Genomic DNA, 21,900 nt, shown 5'->3' with positions numbered 1-21,900 from the left:
GGTAGTGAGTGGCCGGCGCGGGGGCGGGGTGGGGACTAGGTGGGGTGGGGGGTGGCCTGGCGGGTGGCCCGGGAGCGCTTAGAGCGCGGAGAGCGGAGGGTTAACTTGCTTCGCGATCACACCGAGCGCCTCCGAAATGCCAGTCCCCTGTCGTCGCAGCTACAGTGTGTCTGGATGCCGGGCCTCATCCGTCCTGGCATTTGTCTGAAACCCAGCTGTCTGTCTATCCTAGGCCGGGACGCACCCGGCCCTGGGTGAGTAGGGAGGGTGGGGGTGGGGTGAGGGCGGAGAGGGGGAGACCCGGGGTGGAGTTAGTCCCCTGCCTATTTTCATATTCATTAGAACTGGGAGGTTGCCCGGGGAGCCCAGCTGAGTTTCAAGATATAAAAGCAACTTCGGGTGCCCCCTTTCCAGCCGGGACGCATTAGAGGGTTGGGAGAGGGGCAGCTCCCGGCGCCGCAGCGCTCGCTTCCCTACCCTCCTCCGGGGCCCTCCCTCCTCCCGCCCACCCGCGCCTTACACCCCCTTCCGCCCTCCCCCACGCCCTGCTCCGCTCAGGCTCCGCGCCCCCGGAGCTCCGCGACGGGCTTTTCAGGATTATGGAGTTTCTGAGCGAGAAGTTTGCCCTGAAGAGCCCGCCGAGTAAGAACAGTGACTTCTACATGGGTGCGGGAGGCGCGTTGGAGCACGTTATGGAGACGCTGGACAATGAGCCCTTTTACAGCAAAGCATCGGCAGGCAAATGCGTGCAGGCCTTCGGGCCGCTGCCCCGAGCCGAGCATCACGTGCGCCTCGAGAGGACCTCGCCCTGTCAGGACGGCGGCGGTGAGTGGCGCGCGCCCCAGCCCCCGGCTGCCCAAGTACGGCACCGCTAGGGGACTGTCAGGGACGCCAGGACGGACGAGGGGGATGCGGGAGCGAGGAGGCACCGGGCGGAGACGGGGAGTGCAGCTGGGCGCGTGGAGCGGGAGCCCCGCATCCAGGATCTAGGCGCCCAGTGCTAGGAGCCTAATTGAGCTGGAGCGTGCGCCGCGCCCGCGAGCCTCCGCCGCTGCTGACGCGGGAGCGGCTGGAGTCGCCGCCTGTTAAAAGACGTCGCAGCGGTCACCAAAGATGAAAGGGTCAAGCTCCCTTGTTTGGCAAAACGAAAAAAAAAAAAAAAAACCCAAGCTTTTATTTTGTTAATTTTCTGAGGCCAGGGTCCCGTTCCCTCCCGGAATACAGGCTTGATAGACTGTTAATTAGCCCGTGAGAATTTGTGATTGTGTGCGCGCGCGTGTGTGCAGTACACCGCGCTGTGCGTTTTTGTTCAACCCCCAATCTCTGTAACTAGCTGCGAGCAAAGCGTCACCCCAAGGATCGCCCGGTCCGCGCTCTGCAAGGTCTGTTTTTCTGACTCCGAGCTAAAAGTCACTCCAGAAGCCTTGAGGCGCGCGCTTGGGTGGAATCCTCAGCTCTAAGTACCCAAGTATCTCGAAGTCAAAATGTTATCAAAACAAACCATCTATCTTTTCTCTCTGGAAACTCGGTGCAAACCTATTATTTCAGATCGCGACAGCTGAAGCACGTTTACAATTCCAAGAGGACTTTTCCCCTTATCGTTGTATATACTCAGTTAAGCTGTGAGGAGCGGGTGGCTTTACAATAACAAACGAATTAAGTGTGAAATATTTACAACAAGCCTCTCGTCCCCTAATTTAATGGAGGTTCAAAATTTGGCAAGAGCTTGGCTTGTAGAAACTCATTTTAAAAAAGCTTTTACAGAAGATTTTTTTTAAAAGTCTCTTATTTTACTAACGATCTCCAACTTTCAGATTATTTTTGATTTGTAAGACTAAACCAAAAATAAAAGCGCAGAAGATAGAGAAAATGACTTGTTTCCTTTATTTAGAAATTAGGCGTGATTTTTTGTTTTTGCTTTTGTTTTGGAGACACTAAAGTCTTGAGTTTCTGTGTCTATTTTTGGAATTCTCGGTTGCGTTCATAAAATTATTTGAATTGACAGGTCTTGATTTAATGGTTCTGCGAACTATCGCTGAGTGGGCAGTGCTTTGAACCAAGATGCGAAGGGAAGTAGGCGATTCTGGCATTATTAAGATTCTGCAACAAGTATCACGCCAGTAGGATGAGTTGTCCCGGGGCACGGTGGGCAGCCGTCCGTGCGCTGCGGGAAGGTCTTCTGCCTGCGCTCCCCTGGCCTCTCGGCTGCCTCCCCTCCCCCAGCCCTAATTACCGCAGTTCCCCCTTTAACTCTGCCCGCGGAGACAAAACCTTATTGTTCATCAGTGTTGGCCCTTAAGAGCCCCGAGTTTTACTTCACGTCCGTCCTTTGAGTGAAAGTTAAAATATATAGGCATCGTCGTAGACTCTAGTTGTGCCACGACGAACGCAGTGGTAAAATTGGAGTTGGGGGTAAGTTAAATATAGACGAGAACGGAAAAAAAAAAGTACGATTATTCATTGGAAAAGATTGTTCCGGCTGAGCTGACTTTTTACAGAAAGTGTCCTGTTTCATTGTGTGCATCTGTTGTATTTGTGTGTGTGGAACTCGGTGCTCCAGTTTTGTTTTATATCATACCACAAACATGCAATCAAATCTGAAGGAAATTACTGAAATTTAAACAGTCTTCAACAGATGCCCACCCTTTGTCATGTTTCCGTGTTTTAATTCCTCTCCTTTAGCAGAAAGATGAAGGTTCCTTCCCTGACACGTATTTCACGAGTTAAGAAGAAGTAGGAAATATTTAAGAGAGACTTGCAACGAGGTCTATGAAAATCTTTTCCATACAGCAAGCACTCCTAGAGATACGAATTTTTTTTTTCAATTCAGTTGATCGCTTTTTGAAAAAAAGGTAGAACACAGACATGGATATATAGTTGAAAGATTCTCAATGTTGTGGAATAGCGACATATTTAATCTTCAATCAACTCACTTTCCGTGGAGGGAAAATAACTTTCTCATACAGGTGTTACTTCAAATTGAAATGTGTTTTCTGAGCCATACATGTAGCTTAATTTTGTCTTCTACAATGGGTCTTTGACTTTATCCTGGTCCACTGGCAAAAAAAAAAAAAAAAAAAAAAATCCTTCCCCTCTTTTTCTTTTTTTTTTTTTTTAATTAAGCCTGGAACATCTTTTATTTTGACACAAATCTGGACATAAATTGTCTATAAACGATATGTGAACCCTGTAAAATACAGCTATGTGTTGTGCCAGATTGTAAGAGTTCCATGTACACATTTTACAGTGATTTTTAAATTTGTCCCACTATGAATTGCTCCTATTGTGATGATGCGATTGATGCTAGCAAAAGAAATCATTACCAGGTTGCTTTCCTGGTACACTAAACAGCTTCCACTTAATTCTTTCGTTGAGAAGAGTTTCATGCCTAAGAACCGTTCTTTTCTCCCTGTGGCTACAGTAAACTACGGAATCACTAAGGTAGAAGGACAGCCCCTCCACACGGAACTGAACAGAGCGCTGGACAACTGTAACAGTCTCCGAATGTCTCCTGGGAAGGGGATGCCAGAGAAGGGAGAACTGGATGAACTGGGGGACAAATGTGACAGCAACGTATCCAGCAGTAAGAAGCGGAGACATCGAACCACCTTCACCAGCTTGCAGCTAGAGGAGCTGGAGAAGGTCTTCCAGAAAACCCATTACCCGGATGTATACGTCAGGGAACAGCTTGCTCTGAGGACAGAGCTCACTGAGGCCAGAGTGCAGGTAGGAGTCCCATGGAAGCCTTCGGGGTGGGCTGGGAAGAGAAATGCTGTGACGATCAGAATGATCACATCTTGCCCCAGGGGAACAAAGTGAGGATGTGCGCAGATACAGCAAATTTCCTTTGTTTTATTTGCTCAGGATTTGCTAACTCACACACAAACACAATAAAAGAATACCTGAGTTACTGCAGTGGGCATAAAGTTCACAGTAACTAAAAGTAGCAGAATATGGTATTGATACTTTAATTCTTAATATTAGATTTTAAAAGTGAAAAACAGATCATCGCCATGCATCTAGTTATCGATAGATTTAATTTTGCTTTTTTTGTTGTATTTGCCATCGAGGTATAAATCAAGCATTTGTAAGTTATTTGAATAATAATCCATAAATTATATTTAGGATTGGGGTATAGTAAAATATGGAAGAATATCAGAAACCCACAAGTGTAATGTACACCATAAAATATATTCTTTAACATAACTGTAGCTCCTTTAGAGTTTTATAGCTCCTGCAATTGTCTATATATAATTCAACATTAATTTTAATATACAGAAAAATGATATGCTTTTTCAAAGTCAATTGGAATACTGATTAGAATATTGTGCTTATGGTGATTTCCATATATAATTAAATGCATATTAGTTTTATTCAGATTATGCATTATCATATTGATTATTAAATACAATTAATTTTTAGTGATTTGAAATAGAAAAATTATATTGAATAATTGTTCTACCTCTAGGGGTATTTTGTTTTGAGTGTGTGTGATATTCTTAAACTACATTTACTAGTTCCCTGGCAATAAGTAATAGTTTAAAATACAAGAGTCCTTTAGGAAAATGACTTTTTCTTTGCATGCATTTTTAACACATATTTTCAGAAACCATCAGGAAGAAGTGAATACAATAGCGAGTGATTTTATTCTGAGTGGAGTAACATTATTCCTTCTTGAGATTAAGCCATTGCAAGGCCCTTACATCATTAAAGACAACATCTGGTGGCTCAGGGATAACAAGCAGCAGATTTTTACTTGAATGTATAGAGCTAAATGCTTCTTTTATCTTAGTTCAGGAAGTAAATATATAGAAAGTGGATGCTGATGAACAATATTAAATTGTCAAGTAAGAACACCAGTTCCGCATCTATCTATCTATCTATCTATCTATCTATCTATCTATCTATCTATATTATTTTTTTTTGGTCTTGTGTCTATACATTCAAATTTGAATACTTATAACCATGGAAACACTGCATATCAGATCTTCACAATGTGTGTTTTCCCCTCAAGCTCTGATCAGTTTTTGTCTGAGAACATGTATTGAGAACTAACCTTAATCAAATTTACTCAAGCTGTTCTCTTTCCTGCTTTTCTCCTGTGATGCTAAGAAGATGGTCAAGGTCACTTTGTCAGTGGAGGCTGGTGGAGTGGGGGAGCGGATCCTCATTACTGAATTCCCTTAGTATATTTCCTGGTGCTTGTCCATAGAGACAGCAAGAATACCTGCTTTTGTTGTTACTATTTCAAGCCTTTGGCATAATGAATAATGCATACTGATGATCTGTGTGCTGGAAAGCTATACCAAACAGTATCCTGTGCCTGCTTATAATTGCGGCCAACTTTTCAAAGTGCCGACCTAAATTTGCAGGGTCTACTTAAATAATAACATCATAGCCATAATTGTAAAAGTGAAGTTTTATAAGAGCAGGATTCTATGAAAAAGACTGGAAATCTTAAGTAAGCTTTAATGAAAAGCATTTAAAAACTTGCATTTTATAGTGAATTTCCAGCTTCTTTCCTACATATTTTGCATTTTGAGCATTCTTTTATGTAGACTGGAAATTTCCCAGAGCTGCTCACATAATGCCCATTTGAAAATGAAGTATAAAGACTACACCCAGGGATCTTTTCTATAGTTTGTGAAAATAAGGTGTACGTGTTGGACACAATTTTCTGTACCTCCCATGAACACATTTAACTATTAAAACAAACAAGAGTGGATTAAATGGGTTCTTAGCTCTCTGAGGAAGATGGTTCTTATAAAAAATATTTCTTTTAATACATAACTAGAGAAATTGTTTAAGATGGCTTAGTGTCACAGTAGAGGCCATAATAATTCACAGCTTCTCTCAACACTTGGTTCTCTCTGCTTGAATCTTTTAGTGTTTGTACTACCTGTGTTTTAAGTTGGAGAAATTATTGTGAAAACACCTGAGCATTTTCCATTAAGATGAGTAAATGTCATGATTTATGTAATAAATGCATGTAGGTTTTAAAACCATAATTCAACCCGAGTTAATTCTATTTTACCTTTAGTCCTGTGTTCAAGATAATATGTAATCTGATTTTTGTCTGTTTCCAATTTATCATGCCATTTCCACTGCTGCCATGTGATATAGATGTTAACTTTCTGTTCAGATGTGTGCTATTATTGAAGTATATGTGCAATTCAGAAGGATCTTCACTTTGTAAAATGCTTCAGCAATGATTTTTAATAAACTAAGGTTATCAATTTGTCACATTTATGTTATAGCATAACCCTAAACTAAAAATTATAAATGTCTTTCTGACTTGCAACTTTTTGTTAGAGGAGCATGTAGAAATATAGGGAGTCTTATGAATTGAATTTGCCTTTGTTTTCCACAAATGAGAAAAACAGAGGCTCAGATATATCAAATTTGCTGAAACATCCCTGATCTTTTTTTATGTTAAATGATGTTGTCTCATGGACACATGACTTACCATATCAAAGTATAAAAGAAACTACAATTTGTGGACCCTTTCCTGACATGAATAGCTGCTTTTGTCAGTAATTTTGGTGACTTGGTTTACCTTTCTGGTTTGAAATCTTGGAGCATCCACCTTGCTTTATCTAGGATTCCTTAAGTAAAATTCTGCTTTTTTTTTTTTTTTTTTTAAATAGGTTTGGTTTCAAAATCGAAGGGCCAAGTGGAGAAAAAGGGAACGTTATGGCCAAATACAACAAGCCAAAAGCCATTTTGCTGCCACTTATGACATATCAGTTTTGCCAAGGACTGACAGCTACCCACAGGTATGGTAAACTACATAGAATGCCGATCAAGAAAGAGTAGATATGGTTTCTATATTCTTTAGAGAGTTAGCATAGGCAGTATTATGTCTGACACTGCATTCTAGAGTATAAATTTAGCCTCCAGAAGATATTTTTCTAGTTTAAGTTTTTGTTTTACTAAGCTCTTTATTTTATTGTTTTCTTTCACAATCATTCACTGAAAAATATTTCATGCTTTTTATTTCTTGGGCTGTATTATGCTTTGCAACAGCGAAAATAGTTTATTTAATAAGTCTTTTTACTCTACTTTTTAATTATTCATACACATTCCTTTATTGACATTTAAAACTAAATAGTTTCCTGGCATACACTCTCTATGGCTACTGTTTTATGAACTCTGCTGAAATCTGCTGTCAAATGTGGCCTCTTTAAATCCTGACTTCCTTGTAAAAATATCTTTCTTATATTGTTTTTTTTTCACATTTTACGTTGAACATTGTTCTTTGTGACTTATACACACAATTTTCAATTTTTAAAATTAATCATGCATGTTAAGACTTCTTATATAATGAGAGCTCTCTTTTAAAAAGTGCTAAACATTTCTTTTCATTTTTACTTTTAAAGACTGTTGCTTTTTCTTTTTCATTTTTTGTGATGTATGTAGATGGAATATATTTCTAAAATATTTTGTATTACTATTTTCTAACACTAAATGATATTTAGAATGATATCTGGTTTTATAAAGAACTGTATATACTTTAAGCAATAAGCCCAATTTGATTTTATGATCTTATTTAATGCCATACAATATAGGGAGCCAGTGTGAAAATACACAGAACATATATATTCTGGGGAATACCGTGATAGTTCAGTAACTTGATCAGCTCAGCCCTGATCTGCAGGATTTCCATTTCCTTTAGTCATAAATTCCTACCTCAGGAGTGTGAATTTGCTCCTCTTATGTGCTTTTTAAATGTTCTCTGTATGATCCATTAAAGTCTGATTTTGGAAACTTTACTTCTGTGGATAAATTTGACACATTTGCTAAGGTAATATCGTGTGCTAAAAAGAGTGTTAGAATTCATCTTGTTCTATCTTCTATTTTAAACATTAGAAACAAAACTTTGCAGATGGGTTAGGAAAGCAGGTGGCTCTTTACAGGGCTGTCACTAAGACTTCGCCTAGCAGATTTGCCAGTTCAGTATGGGAACCTTTTGTTCAAGAAGTATCTTCAAATGCCTTAGTTGAATTCTAAACAAAGTACTGAATGGATGCTTCCCTTCTAGCCTACAAACTGAGCCAACAGGGTGCCTATTGTACCCCTTATCTCTACAGTGTTCTAAGCAGGTCACATAAGTCAATTTATTTGATCCTGGAAACCACCTTATGAAGCAGGCATTACTCATTTTTTTCCTGCTTCTCAGATATGGAAACTAAGGCACAAAGAGGTGAGATATTTGCTCACTTTGCTTAGCAGTGAAGCTTCAGTTTGACCAAGCACAGTTTGTTTTCCAAGTGCAAGATCTTACTCCATTGGAAGAGAACAATAGGCTGCCTCATTCTAGACATATTTCAATAAGCAAACCTTGAATACATTACTATCACAAGAACCCACGACTCAAGTTACATTACTGGCGTCTGTAAACACATCAGGGGAGCAGGAAATATCCCAGAACCAGAGAAATAACATTAACGGATAATTGGCATAGCATACACTTTCAGCTAAGAACTATGAGAACTTTAGCAATAGTAAGATAGCATTTAAACACAACACTTGTTTATGACTTGCCTTTTTCTTTTTTGCATCGTGTTCTTTCAGTCCTCATTCTCTTTCTTTCACCTCCATCTTTATTCTCCTTTTTTTCTTTTTTGATGTTAGCTGTTGGCTGCCTTATTTCTGATTCCCCTTTTTTCTGCAGTGCAGCATAAAGCATTTAGTATTGGGCCTGTCACCAATTGAAATCTGTACTGTATGAGGTTCAATAAACATGGGCTTATCATCACTTTTTCCTAACAATATTCTGCTATTGTGTAATCAATCCTTGGAACTTTATGTATGATCCATTGCAGAACGAAGTAATTTATTAGTGAAAGGACAAATGGAAATGCTGCATCAAACTGTATGTTTGGTAGTTTTCTCACTTTATCAAGGAATTGATTGAAAAGATTCCTCCTACAAATCCTGGGAATTGTGCATAGTCCTCACTATGGTTTCTCCGTTATTGTGAACATTCGATATACTATCAAATAATGTAAATATGGGAATACAGAGATTATACATTGAAGTTATATTCGTCAGTGAAATTCATGAAAAATGACCAAAATTAATACCCACATTATAGGATATTTTTCTATGTTGATAACTCATTCAATGTTTAGTTGCCCAAATTTCTGAAATCTAATATATTCTCCTCACTGTAGAGACTGGATAAGGCTAGGGGATAAATTCTGCGTTAACTTAAAAATATGTAGTAGATATTTTAAGTTTGTTTGAAAAAAATATGCCAAGATTGTGTCTCTTAAGCTTCAACTTCAAGGAAATAATGTTTTATTACGAGACTTTTTAAAATAGAAATGCACAGTGGAAGAAATAGAAACTGAAATAAAGCCCAGTAACTCAAGGCAGTAAGACATTTCATTTGGTCACTGTTACTAATTATAGAAGGGAATTATTAATTACAGAAAAGTTGGAAACTAGAAAATGTTTGAGGCAGGACAGAAATGCAGAATTAACAATTTGGCAGGAAAGCAAAAACGTATAGAATACATGAGAAACAGAGATGTTCCAGAAACACCCTCTTCCTGTGTCTCATTGTGCCTAGCGTAAAGGTATCTATATATTCCATGTGATGTTTATTTATGAACCTTAATTAGTGCTTTCTAAGACATCTTAAATACTTTGTTTCAACTGGTCTTCATTACATTGTAGTAACCACAGTCATGACAGTAAAAATAATAATAATTAGGAGCTTATTTAAATCCAGGCATTGTACTTCCTCCATCAAAACCATTACCACGTTTAATTTGTGCCCAGGTTTTCTGAGGTCAAAATCTGTGGGCCTTTTTAAAGAAACATTATCTTCTTAATACATCACTGAATGACTAGCTCAGGTCTGACCGTAAAACATTGTCATTTTGGGGAAACAAATAAGAGTCCATTTTAAAAATGTAACAATGATATATAATACCTTAAAAACGTAGACACTTCTCAGATTCTTTTAAGATGTTTACCTGCTCATGGTAGGCAAGCAATGAGATGATGAAAGGTGTTACCTCTATAATCACACACTCTAAGGTATTATTTCTTGATTTAATGAAAATAGTACATTACACAAGAAAGTTCTTAGTGAGGGCATTTTACACTAATTAAGATGCCCATATCACATGTGAGAAAGTCCCAGCTCTTCTTCTGATTCAACTTCTAATACTGAGCTTGGGAGACAGCAAATGATGACCTGGCTCTACAAGTCCCTTCCTCCCCTGTGGGACACCTGGATTGAATTCGAGATTCCTGCCATCAGCTTGATCCAGCCCATGCTTTTGCAGACATTTGGTAAATGAGCAAGCCAATGCAGGATCTCTCCTGTTTGTTTCTGCATTTATTCCTTTCTAAATAATGCATGCATACATACATACATACATACATAAAAAATAAATCTTCAGTCCTTTATTTTGGCAAACATTGCCAGTTGCCTTTTGGAAACACTATGACTTAGCAAAATTAAACTGTTTCATATTTTTTGTGGTATGACAATTAGAAAAAATGTGTCATTTTTTATACGTAATCTGTTTCCTCTGTCTTAAATTTCCTTTTTGTTGTTGAAGTCATATTTTTTCCTGAAAGTCTCTGAATCCTGTTTTACTGAGTCCAGGCACCCTTTCATAGATACTGTATTGAACAGTTAAGATCTGCCTCCTTTTTTACAATGTAAGATATTTAAAAATATACCCCACTGCTTAGTCACCTGTGTAAGACATCAGTATTATACAGATTGCATAGATGCCGAATATCTGTGAATAAAAAAATACTTACTTGAATATTTCTCCAGTGGTATGTTTTAAAACAAAAGAATTAATCTTCATTAAAATAGCTAGTTTCTGAATCTCTGCTGCTAATCAACTCTGTGGTCTTAAGCAATTAACTTTTCCTCTCTTCCCTTCGCTAATAAACTAGAAAGTTTTGCAGATTTCTTTCATCTTCCAAATTTGCATTTTATCAACATCTATATGCCAAATAGGCCTACTTGATGTGGACAAAATTGCCTGTTTTGTAGATAGGTTGCAAACTAAATATTTGTGGTAAATTCTGCAGATAATTTCTTCTTTTTTAAAGGCCTATTATATTTGCAAAGCAGAGTGACAGAGAGGTGAGAGACAGAAACAGTGAGTTAGACATGTATATTCATTCCCGAGTTCACTTTCCAAGTGCCCACAACAGCTGAAGTAGAATCCATGTGCCAGGAATTCAGTCTGGGTCTCTCATGTGGCTGGCAGTCATCGCTTCTCAGGCGCATTAGCAGGACCTGTGTCAGCAGTGTGGAGTGGCTAGGATTCTAACCTGTACTCCCATCAGAGATATGGGCAACTAAAGCTATACCTTAAGCTGCTGTGCTGCAATGCCCTCCTGTCTGCAAAATACTTCTTGGTGCCTACTACATCCAGAACAGCAAAGACACTTGAAACTTTTGTATTTTTAGTGTACAAAGCAAGGAGCTAACAACATTAGTGTTTCTATTTTAGCAAAACCAAAGCACTCTTAAAAAATTAACTTGGTTGAATAAAATATTTTCAGTTTGGGAGTAATTATTTTCTGAAGGACAATAACAAACCTTGATTTTTAACAAAAAAATTGCTATTTTCATGTCCTTATGATTGATTTGGATTATAGAAGCATTAGCTTTATCAGTTGGTAACTTGTTAACTTTAGAGAAATCCCTGGACTTCCTTCATCTTAAAATTCTTTATTTGTACACAGGCAGTGTCATTGTTGCAGGTGTTGGTGCTATTGATGATTTAGATAATGACGTTTCCCTCTGTTGTTTAGAGCATTAGAATGATGTATGAGTAGAAAAGCTCTTGTGTGTATAATCTATGAAGATGATCTTGGGATATGAGCAGAGATGGGAATTAGAGTACTAACTTTGGGCTTTAAACTCAGGAAGTCATGGCTTCCAAATCTGGCTCCGCTGCTTAATAGCTTTCAGACCTTTGGCAAGCAGATCAATCTCTGGGAACTTTTCTCCTCATTTATAAATTGGAGATAAGTTTACATGATATTTGAATGCTAAGCAAAATACTTTATGCAAAGGACTTGGAGCATTGTCTTGTACATAATGAGTTTTCATAAAGAGCAATTTTAACATACCCATTATTCAGTATGATTTGGTTCTAAAATACGAATTCTGTAAGTATCTCTTACATTGTAGCATTAGAAGTAATTCAAATTATCAGTAAATTTACTTAGGAATTCTGGGAGAGATCAAATTTAGTTATACTCTTTAAATAGGAAACTGAATATGGTAACTTTGGAAGATAGAGTGTATATTGTTTTATTCACCAGAATTATTTTCTCACAAAGAATATGTTTTCTTGACAACGTATACCTTGACAATAAGATTCTAGAGTATCTAGTATTGTATATATCTAAATGCCTTGGTACACTTACAAAGCGAAATGTTGGACTTGCTGTTGTTGCTGAAAGTCTGTACTATTGTAATGGTGTGGGGAAAATAGGGAGAATGGTGAGGGTGGAGAGGGAATAATATCATGAAAAATAGTAATCAAAAAACTGGAAAAATACAATAAATTACCACCAAGAGTTTTAGTAAAAAGGTTGAAGCTTTCTCCTACATAAATTTTGAGCAAGATTTTATGTTTAGCAAGTATCCACACAGACCTATGAAGTGTACTCTTTTGTGTTCTTTTACTAATGCTATTTGCCATTTAAGCATATCAAGGGGGATTTAGGTTTTAGTAATTTGTAATCATTATGATCATTTAAAATCAAAGATCAAAACTGAAGAACAATTCGAATTTAATTAATTTGCTTTCAATCACAACTGAAATGGTTTGAAGATGGAAGTCAGGAGCTTCCTCCAGGTTTTCCACACTTACTCAGGGACCCAAGAACTTGGGCTGTCCTCTGCTGCCCTTCCATGCTGTTAGCAGGGAGCTGGTACATACATAACTCGAGCAGCCATGAGATGAACTGACACCCAAAATGGGATGATAGCTCCACAGGTAGGATTAGATTGCTATGCTACCATTTTGCACCCAGCAGGTGCATAATTTTTAAAGCAAAATTCTGGTGTTCCGATAAAAATGGTATCAAAGACGCTGTTTGTTCATTCTTCTACAGCAGTGTCTATGCTAATCTCAATTTTCATTCAGTTAAACCAAGCAGGGAATATGGAACTCATTGTTGTGAACCACTGTAGTTTCACAACTTAAAGTTGTCTGAATCAATTTTTACCTTCGGAGAATGTACAGCAAAATTTTCACTGCTATTTAAGTAATTTTCTCAAGTACTAAAATAAATAAAAAACCACAATCTTTGTGAAACGTTAGTAATACAATTGTAGCTGTTATATTTTATAATTAATGTTCTGTTTATGAAACAATTGATGAGATATAATGACAGAGTGAATCTTATTTTGTTGTGGATCGTCATTAGGTCAACAGTTGATATTACATATACTTTGTTGCTGATTAGAAGTTAAAGTATTTAAAGTCATGGGATAAATATAAAATGATCTACATTGATCAAAAATATATGCTTTGCAATGATTTAAATGTATAACGGATGGAGTTTTTGTCGATGCATAAGTGATATTTCCTATGTATGTGGAATATACTAAAAATTAGTCATGTGCAGCATGAAACAGTTTGTATTCACTAAGTGAAAGTGTGGGCAGATATATGAGTCGATTTTATATTAATTTTAATTTTATTATAATATTTCATTTTCTATTTAACAATTTTTAAATTTTATTCAAAATACATCGTAAGTAGTAAATAAGTAACAAAATAGATAATGCCACCTGAAAGAAATGAAGGGCATTCATGTTTTAAAGTACATGAATAATTATTTATTTTCATAAAGGGTAATGTTCTGATTTAATGTGATTAAGTGACCGTACACAGTAAGTTAGTTTCTTTTGCGTTTTTCCTTAAATAAAAGTGCTGATTGTAATTGAATTTATATAGGAATTTTATATTTGAGGAGGAAAGCAAAACACAGCATTGACTAGATTACCAAAATAAATAAGAAACATGCAAAAATAAATTACTTAAGAGTGTCAATGTTAGCTTACACATCTGAAAAACATTTCCTAGGAGAATAGGGGTGAATGGCAAGTCTAAAAATGCAACTGCAGCTTGAAATCTTCAGTTCACATAATATTGCTGGTGAGAACCTTATCATGGACTTCAATCCATTGTTATGGATGACATGTTTATTAAGCCGCCTCATGTTTCAGTGGATTTTCTTTGTTATTCTAAATTGTGGGTATTAAATAGATAAAATTTGGTGCCAATTTACAGTTGATTTTAAAATCATAAAAGTATAATTTTAATATTGAAGTTTATACAAATGGAAGATGATAAAACCAATTACTTTACTAAGGGTTTTAAGAATAAATCCAAAGCTATTATTTTTATCCCAAGTAGAAGTTGTAAGATTATAAATATTCTGTGCCAATTATTTGATATAATAGGTTTTATATGCACAGGGAAAAATGTACAAACTTTTATCAGTATTTCTTACTAATGCAAGGAATTGCAATGAATCCAGCACTAAAGAATGAGAGATAACTAATATTTATATGTTTATATTCACACACAGACAAGATAGTGTAATAATTGGAAAATGCCCATGTGATAATTTTTGCTTGAGGATAGAAGGCTAGGTACTGTTATAGTAATACCTATTTACATGAGATGATTTAAAGTTTCATTTTAAAGCATATTTGTTAAGATTATAATTTATCTTTCTTAGCGATAGCAATTATTATGCATTTTGATAATAAACATTAAAGAAAAGTTATCTCAATGTTTTTATATTTATAATTTGGAATACTTTTCAAAAATTATTTGAATAAAGAAAATTCATATGATATTCCCAAGATTTCCAATATCAACATTTTTTATAAGACTTAGTACTTTGAATGTCTGCAGTAACAAGAGAGACACATTTTATTTATTTATTTATTTAGGTAATCGGTCTTGTTTTAGATTAACAATCTCATATAACTATTACGTCAAATAATGTTTTTCTAAATGTGAAAGTCACTATTCCTCTTTCAGGTTATAATTAATGAAATTCTACATAAGACTTGTATTAAAAATTCAAAGTGGTACTCAGTGTTGAATATATGTTCCTTTTCTGATAAATACTTTCTAATAATTAAGTTTTTTCTTATTATATTCAAACTGTAGTCTCAGAATTTTGAAAGTGCAGTGATTCCAAGAACTCTTGAATTTTAAGTTTATTTTGGTCAAAATTAGACTTCATATGCAGATACTAATGGCAATACATCTTCACTTTCATCTCAAGTAATTCTTAAAGCATGAGCTTGAGCTCTTCATTACTTAATTAATTTCTTGTCCAAGTAGACAAAGTCTTAGTATATGTTTGTTACTGTTAGTAAACTCCCTGTACTGGACCTCTGCTAGGCCACAGTAACTTGAAAAGTTAATGGATCTAAAGTTAGCCAACAGCTAAAAGTATCAGTATGCTACTACAATATGATTCTTAATAGATATTTTCACAACACAGATTTAGGAGTGTAGTGATTACCCTAAATTTTTGAAGGAAGGAAAACGCTAACAAAGCATAGGTTCTTTAAATAGTGAAGTGCTTTTGTAGAGACTGATGTTTTCATTTTAAGGGATCATATTTATCGTAGAAATTCGTGGTTTTAATCTTTAAAAGGCCACATAAAAATCTGGTAAATTAAATTATGTAGTGATAATGTGCTAAATACATTTTTATAGTAAGTGTTGAATAAAATATTAAGTAGACAATAAACGTAAGCATTTTGGCAACAAGGAAAAACGAGAATCAGCTTTTAGATGTTGATGTAGAAGAGGTTTGCTGTAATTACATCATCCCAAGCACTACTTTGTAAATCCCTTGTCTTTGTGAGCAACCTATAAGTTTCACGGAGAAATGTGTGAGCATCTTTTATGAAGGCAGTGTGAAAATGTACATAATATGTACATGTGTATGTGTGTATGTATGTAAACATTGCAAATTCTGGTGGCAGGGGGTGGGAGTAGTCTGTAGAGGAGAAATGGAATTGAATAAGTTTATTTTAGTTAAAAAATGTTAAGTAGCACAATTAATTGCTTTGGAAGTACTTAAACATTAAAGGAAGACTGTCACTTAATATATTTTGGTATTATTCAGTATTTCTATTAAATGTAGAAGGTCAGTGTCTTCTAAGTAAGAGTATCTTCAGGACATGGATTGTAGTATGATTTCATGGTAACATGAAATGTTTCTTTTAAACCCATTTTTAAAATGTGTCAAAATTACTGAAATAAAATAAACTATATATTATAAATATAAATAAGATTCAGTAAATTAAAATCTTTGTAGTTTTGATCACAGAGAACTTATTTATATCATCTCTAAGCTAAATGATTGGTATATAATCCATGATGTTTTATAATACTTCAGTTCATTTCAAATATATATATCCTAATGTTATAGAATTTTTATAGTTATAAAATGAGTTGGTCCAAATTTTATATATGTTCACACCTTTGCTTATTCTTCCTGCTTTTAATCTCTTAAAAACACTTCAATGTTAAATGAATGTTGTTTCAATTGAAAAGGACCGTAAGATCAGTAACGTCCCTTCAAAATAGTATTTTTTATTTATATGAATGACAGAGAGGGAGAGACAGAAAGAGATATCTACCTGCTCGTTCACTGCCCAAATGGCTGCAATTGTGCGGTTTGTGTCAGATCAGAGCTTCTTCCAAGGTGTCCCGAGTATGTGCAGGTACCCAAACAGCAGGCCATCCTCTGTTGCTTTCCTAGGTGCTTTAGCAGAGAGCTGGGTCAGCAGTGGAGTAGCCAATGTCTCTATCAGGGGCCTTTCTGGGGTGCTAACGGTACAGGTGATGGCTTAATGTGCAACTCCTTGATGCCAACTCTAAGTGGGAAAGTTTTAATAGAAAAAAAAAGAAAAACCTGGTAAGTAAATATAGACAACAAGGACAGGAAATGAGATTGCCACAATTTTGGTATAAAGGTTTCAGAGTATGGTGATTCTAGACCTCAAATTATGAAATATATTTACATGTATGAGCATCAATTATTCCATAAATTTTTTATTACACTGACAAAATTAATCAGCCAGAATTTAAGTATTTTAAGAGATTTTAAATCATGCTCAATAATAATAAGTTTTGTTTTAGGAACCTAAAGCCTCTGATCCCCCACAAAGCTGTGATTATGAATCAGTAAACAATTTCATCTCATAAAACTCATTATGTCTTACAGCATTTCTTAACATTTCCTGAGTTCAAATTTGACTTCCACCATTGCTTTGCATAAACTTAGATGAGGTTCTTGGTTTCAATACTGTGGTTTTACCTCGATGGAAGTCAGGATAGTAAAAACACAATTTTTAAGTACATTGAAACAACTAGCAGTGTTATTAAACTGCTCCTCACTCATGGGGTTGACAAGCATTAACTACTATGGATATGACCTCAATCATCATGAAATGTTAAGAGATCCAGAAAGAGTGCTCCTGAGGAAGTAAAATTCCTGTTCACAGAGAAAATACTGTTTGAGATTTACATAAGAACATTCAGTATGGAATCCAAGTAGGCTCCCCATCGAAATGAAGACATATAACAAATGTTAAAAGTGAAAGGCCGTTGGTGGGTACGGTGGGAGAAAGAAGAGATAGGGCGTATCAACATCAATGTGTGTAATATCCTATTCTTAGGAATAGGAAAAGAGTCTTCAAGGTATTTAGATTAGATCTCTAGCCCAAGCAAAATATTAATATAGTAATTTGTTTTTTATATCTTCTGGAGTAAGGTATTTAACATACTTAATTTTGTCTAAGTTTTAATGAAAATTAAATAATTTGCCCTGGTCACACATCTAAAGTTTTTTTTTTCCAATTTATAGCTAGATTGATATTAAGGTCTTTGGGGTGAAAATAGTTTTTTGATACACATTCAGACTTTTTTTCTTTCTTTTATTTTCATTTTTTTTAACCTAGCTGGTAAATATATTTGTATTTGGAATACAAGTGAATTGTTTTAGTTACAAATACTTAGCAACCTTCTGCTTAAGTTGAGAAATCCTTTAACAGATAAAAATATGTAATCATTTTCCATCACTATGTCCCCTCCTCCATTTTTTCAGAAATAAACAAGCGAGTTTACTTTCATTTCTGAAAGCTCTTTTGTCAGACATGTGACTGTGGTTTTTGCAATGTAGCACAATGTTTTGATTGAATGCTTGAGGAAAATCACCCAGATTAGGTTAGAAGGGCTAGTTTGACAGAGTAATGACATTTACAGCCCTGTTGTTGGTTTGAGATACATAACTCAGCAGTCACTGGTACAAAACATTATTATTTTGCTAAATGGAGTGCATATAGCAGTGAGCCAAAATTAAAATATCAGTCTATGATGATTTGAGAATTAATAAAACATGCAAACCATTATATATATATATGTCTAGATACATGTACCTGCATATAGATATCTAGTTTTATGTGCACACATTGATGCATACACAAGAGGGGTCTTCAAGAATTTATTAAAAATATACTATGTAAATCCTGCATATATTTTAAGATTTATACATTTTAATTGTTTTTTCACAAACTAGAAGTACATTCACATGCTGTAAAAGACTTAAAGTACTTCATAAATATGTAAGTAAGGGACCGTTTTAAAAAAAAAGACAGAAATAAGTGCACCTTAGAGTTGAAAACATTTTGATGTTCTCAAATATTTTGAAACTGGTTAAGCAGTGTTTTCCATAGCACTAAAGTAACTTCTCTTTAACTGAGATCTAGGACATTTATTAGCATATTTTCTGCACTAGATCTTATTGAAAAGACCAAGAAGTAATACATGTATTTACTGGTATAAATGCAATGTAGTTGCCATTGAGAAGTGATGCAAGCATCATATTGTAAGACTATATCCAAGGATTTATATAGCAGCCAAAAAGTTTTATGTTAGAATTTGTGTGCATATGTGCTGCAATCAATGATTGTATTGTTAGTGTCAAGAGTTCAAAAGGATAAGAAAGTCAAGTATGATGAACATATATATGATGATCATATATATGATTATATATCTCGCTATTGTGTTTCAATTTAAATGTATTATAATAACCCTACAAAAAGCATCCAGTTCTGTAAAAAAACTTTTTAGTGTTATTTTCCATGATGCTCTTCTGTAAATATATGGAATCCCTCCTTTCCTTCCCCTTCCTTCCTCTTTATTTTTCTTCCCACCATTTCTCACCCCCACCTCCATGTTATTACAGTATAGTCCTTTAGTATCAGTTACAAGTTTAACATTCTGCTGTTTAAGTGAATCAGGGCATTGTAGGTATAGACAAAGATAGAAAACCTAATATCATATTGTCAAGGTATATTTAACTGTTTCATTGGAAGTTCACTTGTTGTTTGGGAGTAGAAATGCCAACCTCAACGTTATCTTCACTTCCTGGCATGCTATTCTCCGTTAAACAGTTAATCTATGAGAATATTTGTATGTATATCATGATCAGAGTCTGCCTCCTTCTGTACTCATATACCAACTAACATTGGCCTTTTCCATTGCACCTTACCCCAACTGTTTGTTCTGTGTCCTAAGAATGCATATTAATACTTTTTGTGTGTATTTAAATGGCTTGTCTATTATGATTGACATCCTTATTTAAAGTTCATGATATGTAAATTATAATGTTTTATTTGCATGTTACTGACTATAAAAATTTGCTAATATTACATTATTTTTCTCTAGATATTTAATAATACAAAGCTGAATTTCTCAGGCACAAATTTTATAATTTAAAATTTTTAAGTTTGTAACTTTTTAAACCTTATGACAAGTTTTCAGTGTTACATACGATGGTCTATTGAATTTAAATTATGCACGTGTGATACTTTAGCCAGTATTTGCATATTTTTTGGCTGTACTTCCATAACTTAGTAATGGTTCATTTTTTGTAATTCTAAATTTATTATACATGTCACATGTCTGTTTCAAATTCACAGTATCATACATAAATCATAGAAAAATGTTTAAAATATGTACATTAATCTCTCAGTTCCTCAGTGCTATTTATTCAAACAGGACATGAAACCTAATGAGAAGGCAAACATTTTTCACAATGATGTTTGTCAAAATCTTTACAAAGAAATCAGCCTAATGCCAGCCATGACTTCCAACAACTACCACACCAAGTCCAACTTCAGAACTTGAAAAAAATGCAACTGTGTCATTTTGTTGTATAAACATGAAAACTATCTTTGAACTTAAAACTGTATTTTCAACTACTTTTTTAAAGCACATGATTCTAAGAATCATGACCAAATCTTACAGATTAATTTAAAAATCCTGACTACAAAAGAATGCTTGAGAGATTGACATGCTTTCAGATTATTTTATGTGGTCAAGACTGTGGGTTTTGGTGATCTATCACAGAATAACAAACTGTATGAATTTCTCAGATAATTATTTCTCAGCTGTTGTTCTATGTACTTTGAATACAATTATGGACCACCCAACAGGTGGTAAATAACCGATAGTTAACCAAATTTGATAAGTAAGATTGAACAAAAATAAGCAAACAAAAGGGAGAATGTGTAAATGTAATAATTGTTGTTTTATATGTTCCAGATTCAGAACAACTTGTGGGCAGGAAATGCAAGCGGTGGTTCTGTGGTTACTTCATGCATGTTGCCACGTGACACTTCCTCCTGTATGACACCTTATTCTCATTCGCCTCGGACAGATTCCAGTTACACAGGGTTTTCAAACCACCAGAATCAGTTTAGTCACGTGCCCCTCAACAACTTTTTTACTGACTCTCTTCTTACCGGGGCTACCAATGGACATGCGTTTGAAACAAAGCCAGAGTTTGAAAGAAGGTCTTCCAGTATCGCAGTTCTTCGAATGAAAGCCAAGGAGCACACCGCCAATATTTCATGGGCCATGTAACATACAGTACTCTTTTATTTTTCTTTTAATAGTAAAATAAGACATTCTTACTTCTCATATTTAAAGGATACCACAATAAGCTGCTGTGTGTGGAATTGCTAAAGGTCAAGCTATCCAGTGAGGCCAGCTTAAATGAATAGTTGTTATTATTTAACTTTAAAATCTAAGAATGAACCCCTGAAAGCCTAAATAGGTTTACCATGCACCAATTTCCACAAACTCTCTTTCAGTAGTAAGATTTTTTCCTATTGTACAAGCCAATGAAATACGATCATGCAACTTCTTAAGAGAATAAATGTATTAAACAAATTCCTCTGTTATAGATTGATTTATGGTAGTTCTGTATAACAAAAATCCCTTGTAAAATAATACCTGATAAAGAAGGAAATTCACTGGGGAAAATGTCAAGATACCAAAGCTGTCAAGTAAATATTGAACTAGGGTGTTTTAGGGAGTTAACTGCCACTTGGCCTCCTCTGGCTCTAAGAAGCAATGGGCATACCCCCTGAGCCCCTGATGCTGAGAATTTATCTTCAAGTCTCAAAGATTTTTTTTCCAGCTTCTGAATGTTTTAGTGAATTTCCATTCCATGAAGAAAGAACTCTTCTGAAATAACTTGCTTTGGCATAAAATATTTGGGCATAAAGTTTCCTGAAACCATGTGGCTAAAGGTGATAACTGAAATATTCCGGCAAGATTTAAACTATCGTCATGAGCACAGTTTTTCATAAATGCCGTCTTTTTAGCTAAAAGGCCTGCCTGCACGAAATCACTCAGTTGTCACAAACAAGAAAAAAAAATACAAAATGTACTGTTACTTTTAACCAACATAGTGCCATTTAAACTGTACACACAAACATCTAATAATTGCACTACAAGACCAATTTTCAGTTAAAGAGGATGAATTGGGTTTATATTTATCCCATGG

The 21,900-nt window shown here is 35.4% G+C and overlaps 1 protein-coding gene across 1 annotated transcript; it reads left to right on the top strand.

Moving 5' to 3' along the window:
- The first annotated feature begins 429 nt into the window (after positions 1 to 429).
- ALX1 (ALX homeobox 1) lies at positions 430 to 21,281 on the top strand. Its single transcript, XM_040989733.1, has 4 exons — positions 430 to 825; positions 3,422 to 3,726; positions 6,648 to 6,776; positions 20,652 to 21,281. Exons 1-4 carry the CDS (start codon positions 600 to 602, stop codon positions 20,970 to 20,972), a joined length of 981 nt encoding a protein of 326 aa, XP_040845667.1. The 5' UTR covers positions 430 to 599; the 3' UTR covers positions 20,973 to 21,281.
- The last annotated feature ends 619 nt before the right edge of the window (positions 21,282 to 21,900 follow it).

Source organism: Ochotona curzoniae, unplaced genomic scaffold (assembly GCF_017591425.1).
Source record: "Ochotona curzoniae isolate NIBS_2020 unplaced genomic scaffold, NIBS_Ocur_1.0 contig_1014, whole genome shotgun sequence".
Lineage (NCBI taxonomy): Eukaryota > Metazoa > Chordata > Mammalia > Lagomorpha > Ochotonidae > Ochotona > Ochotona curzoniae.
This window is presented reverse-complemented; position numbering and strand designations above follow the sequence as displayed.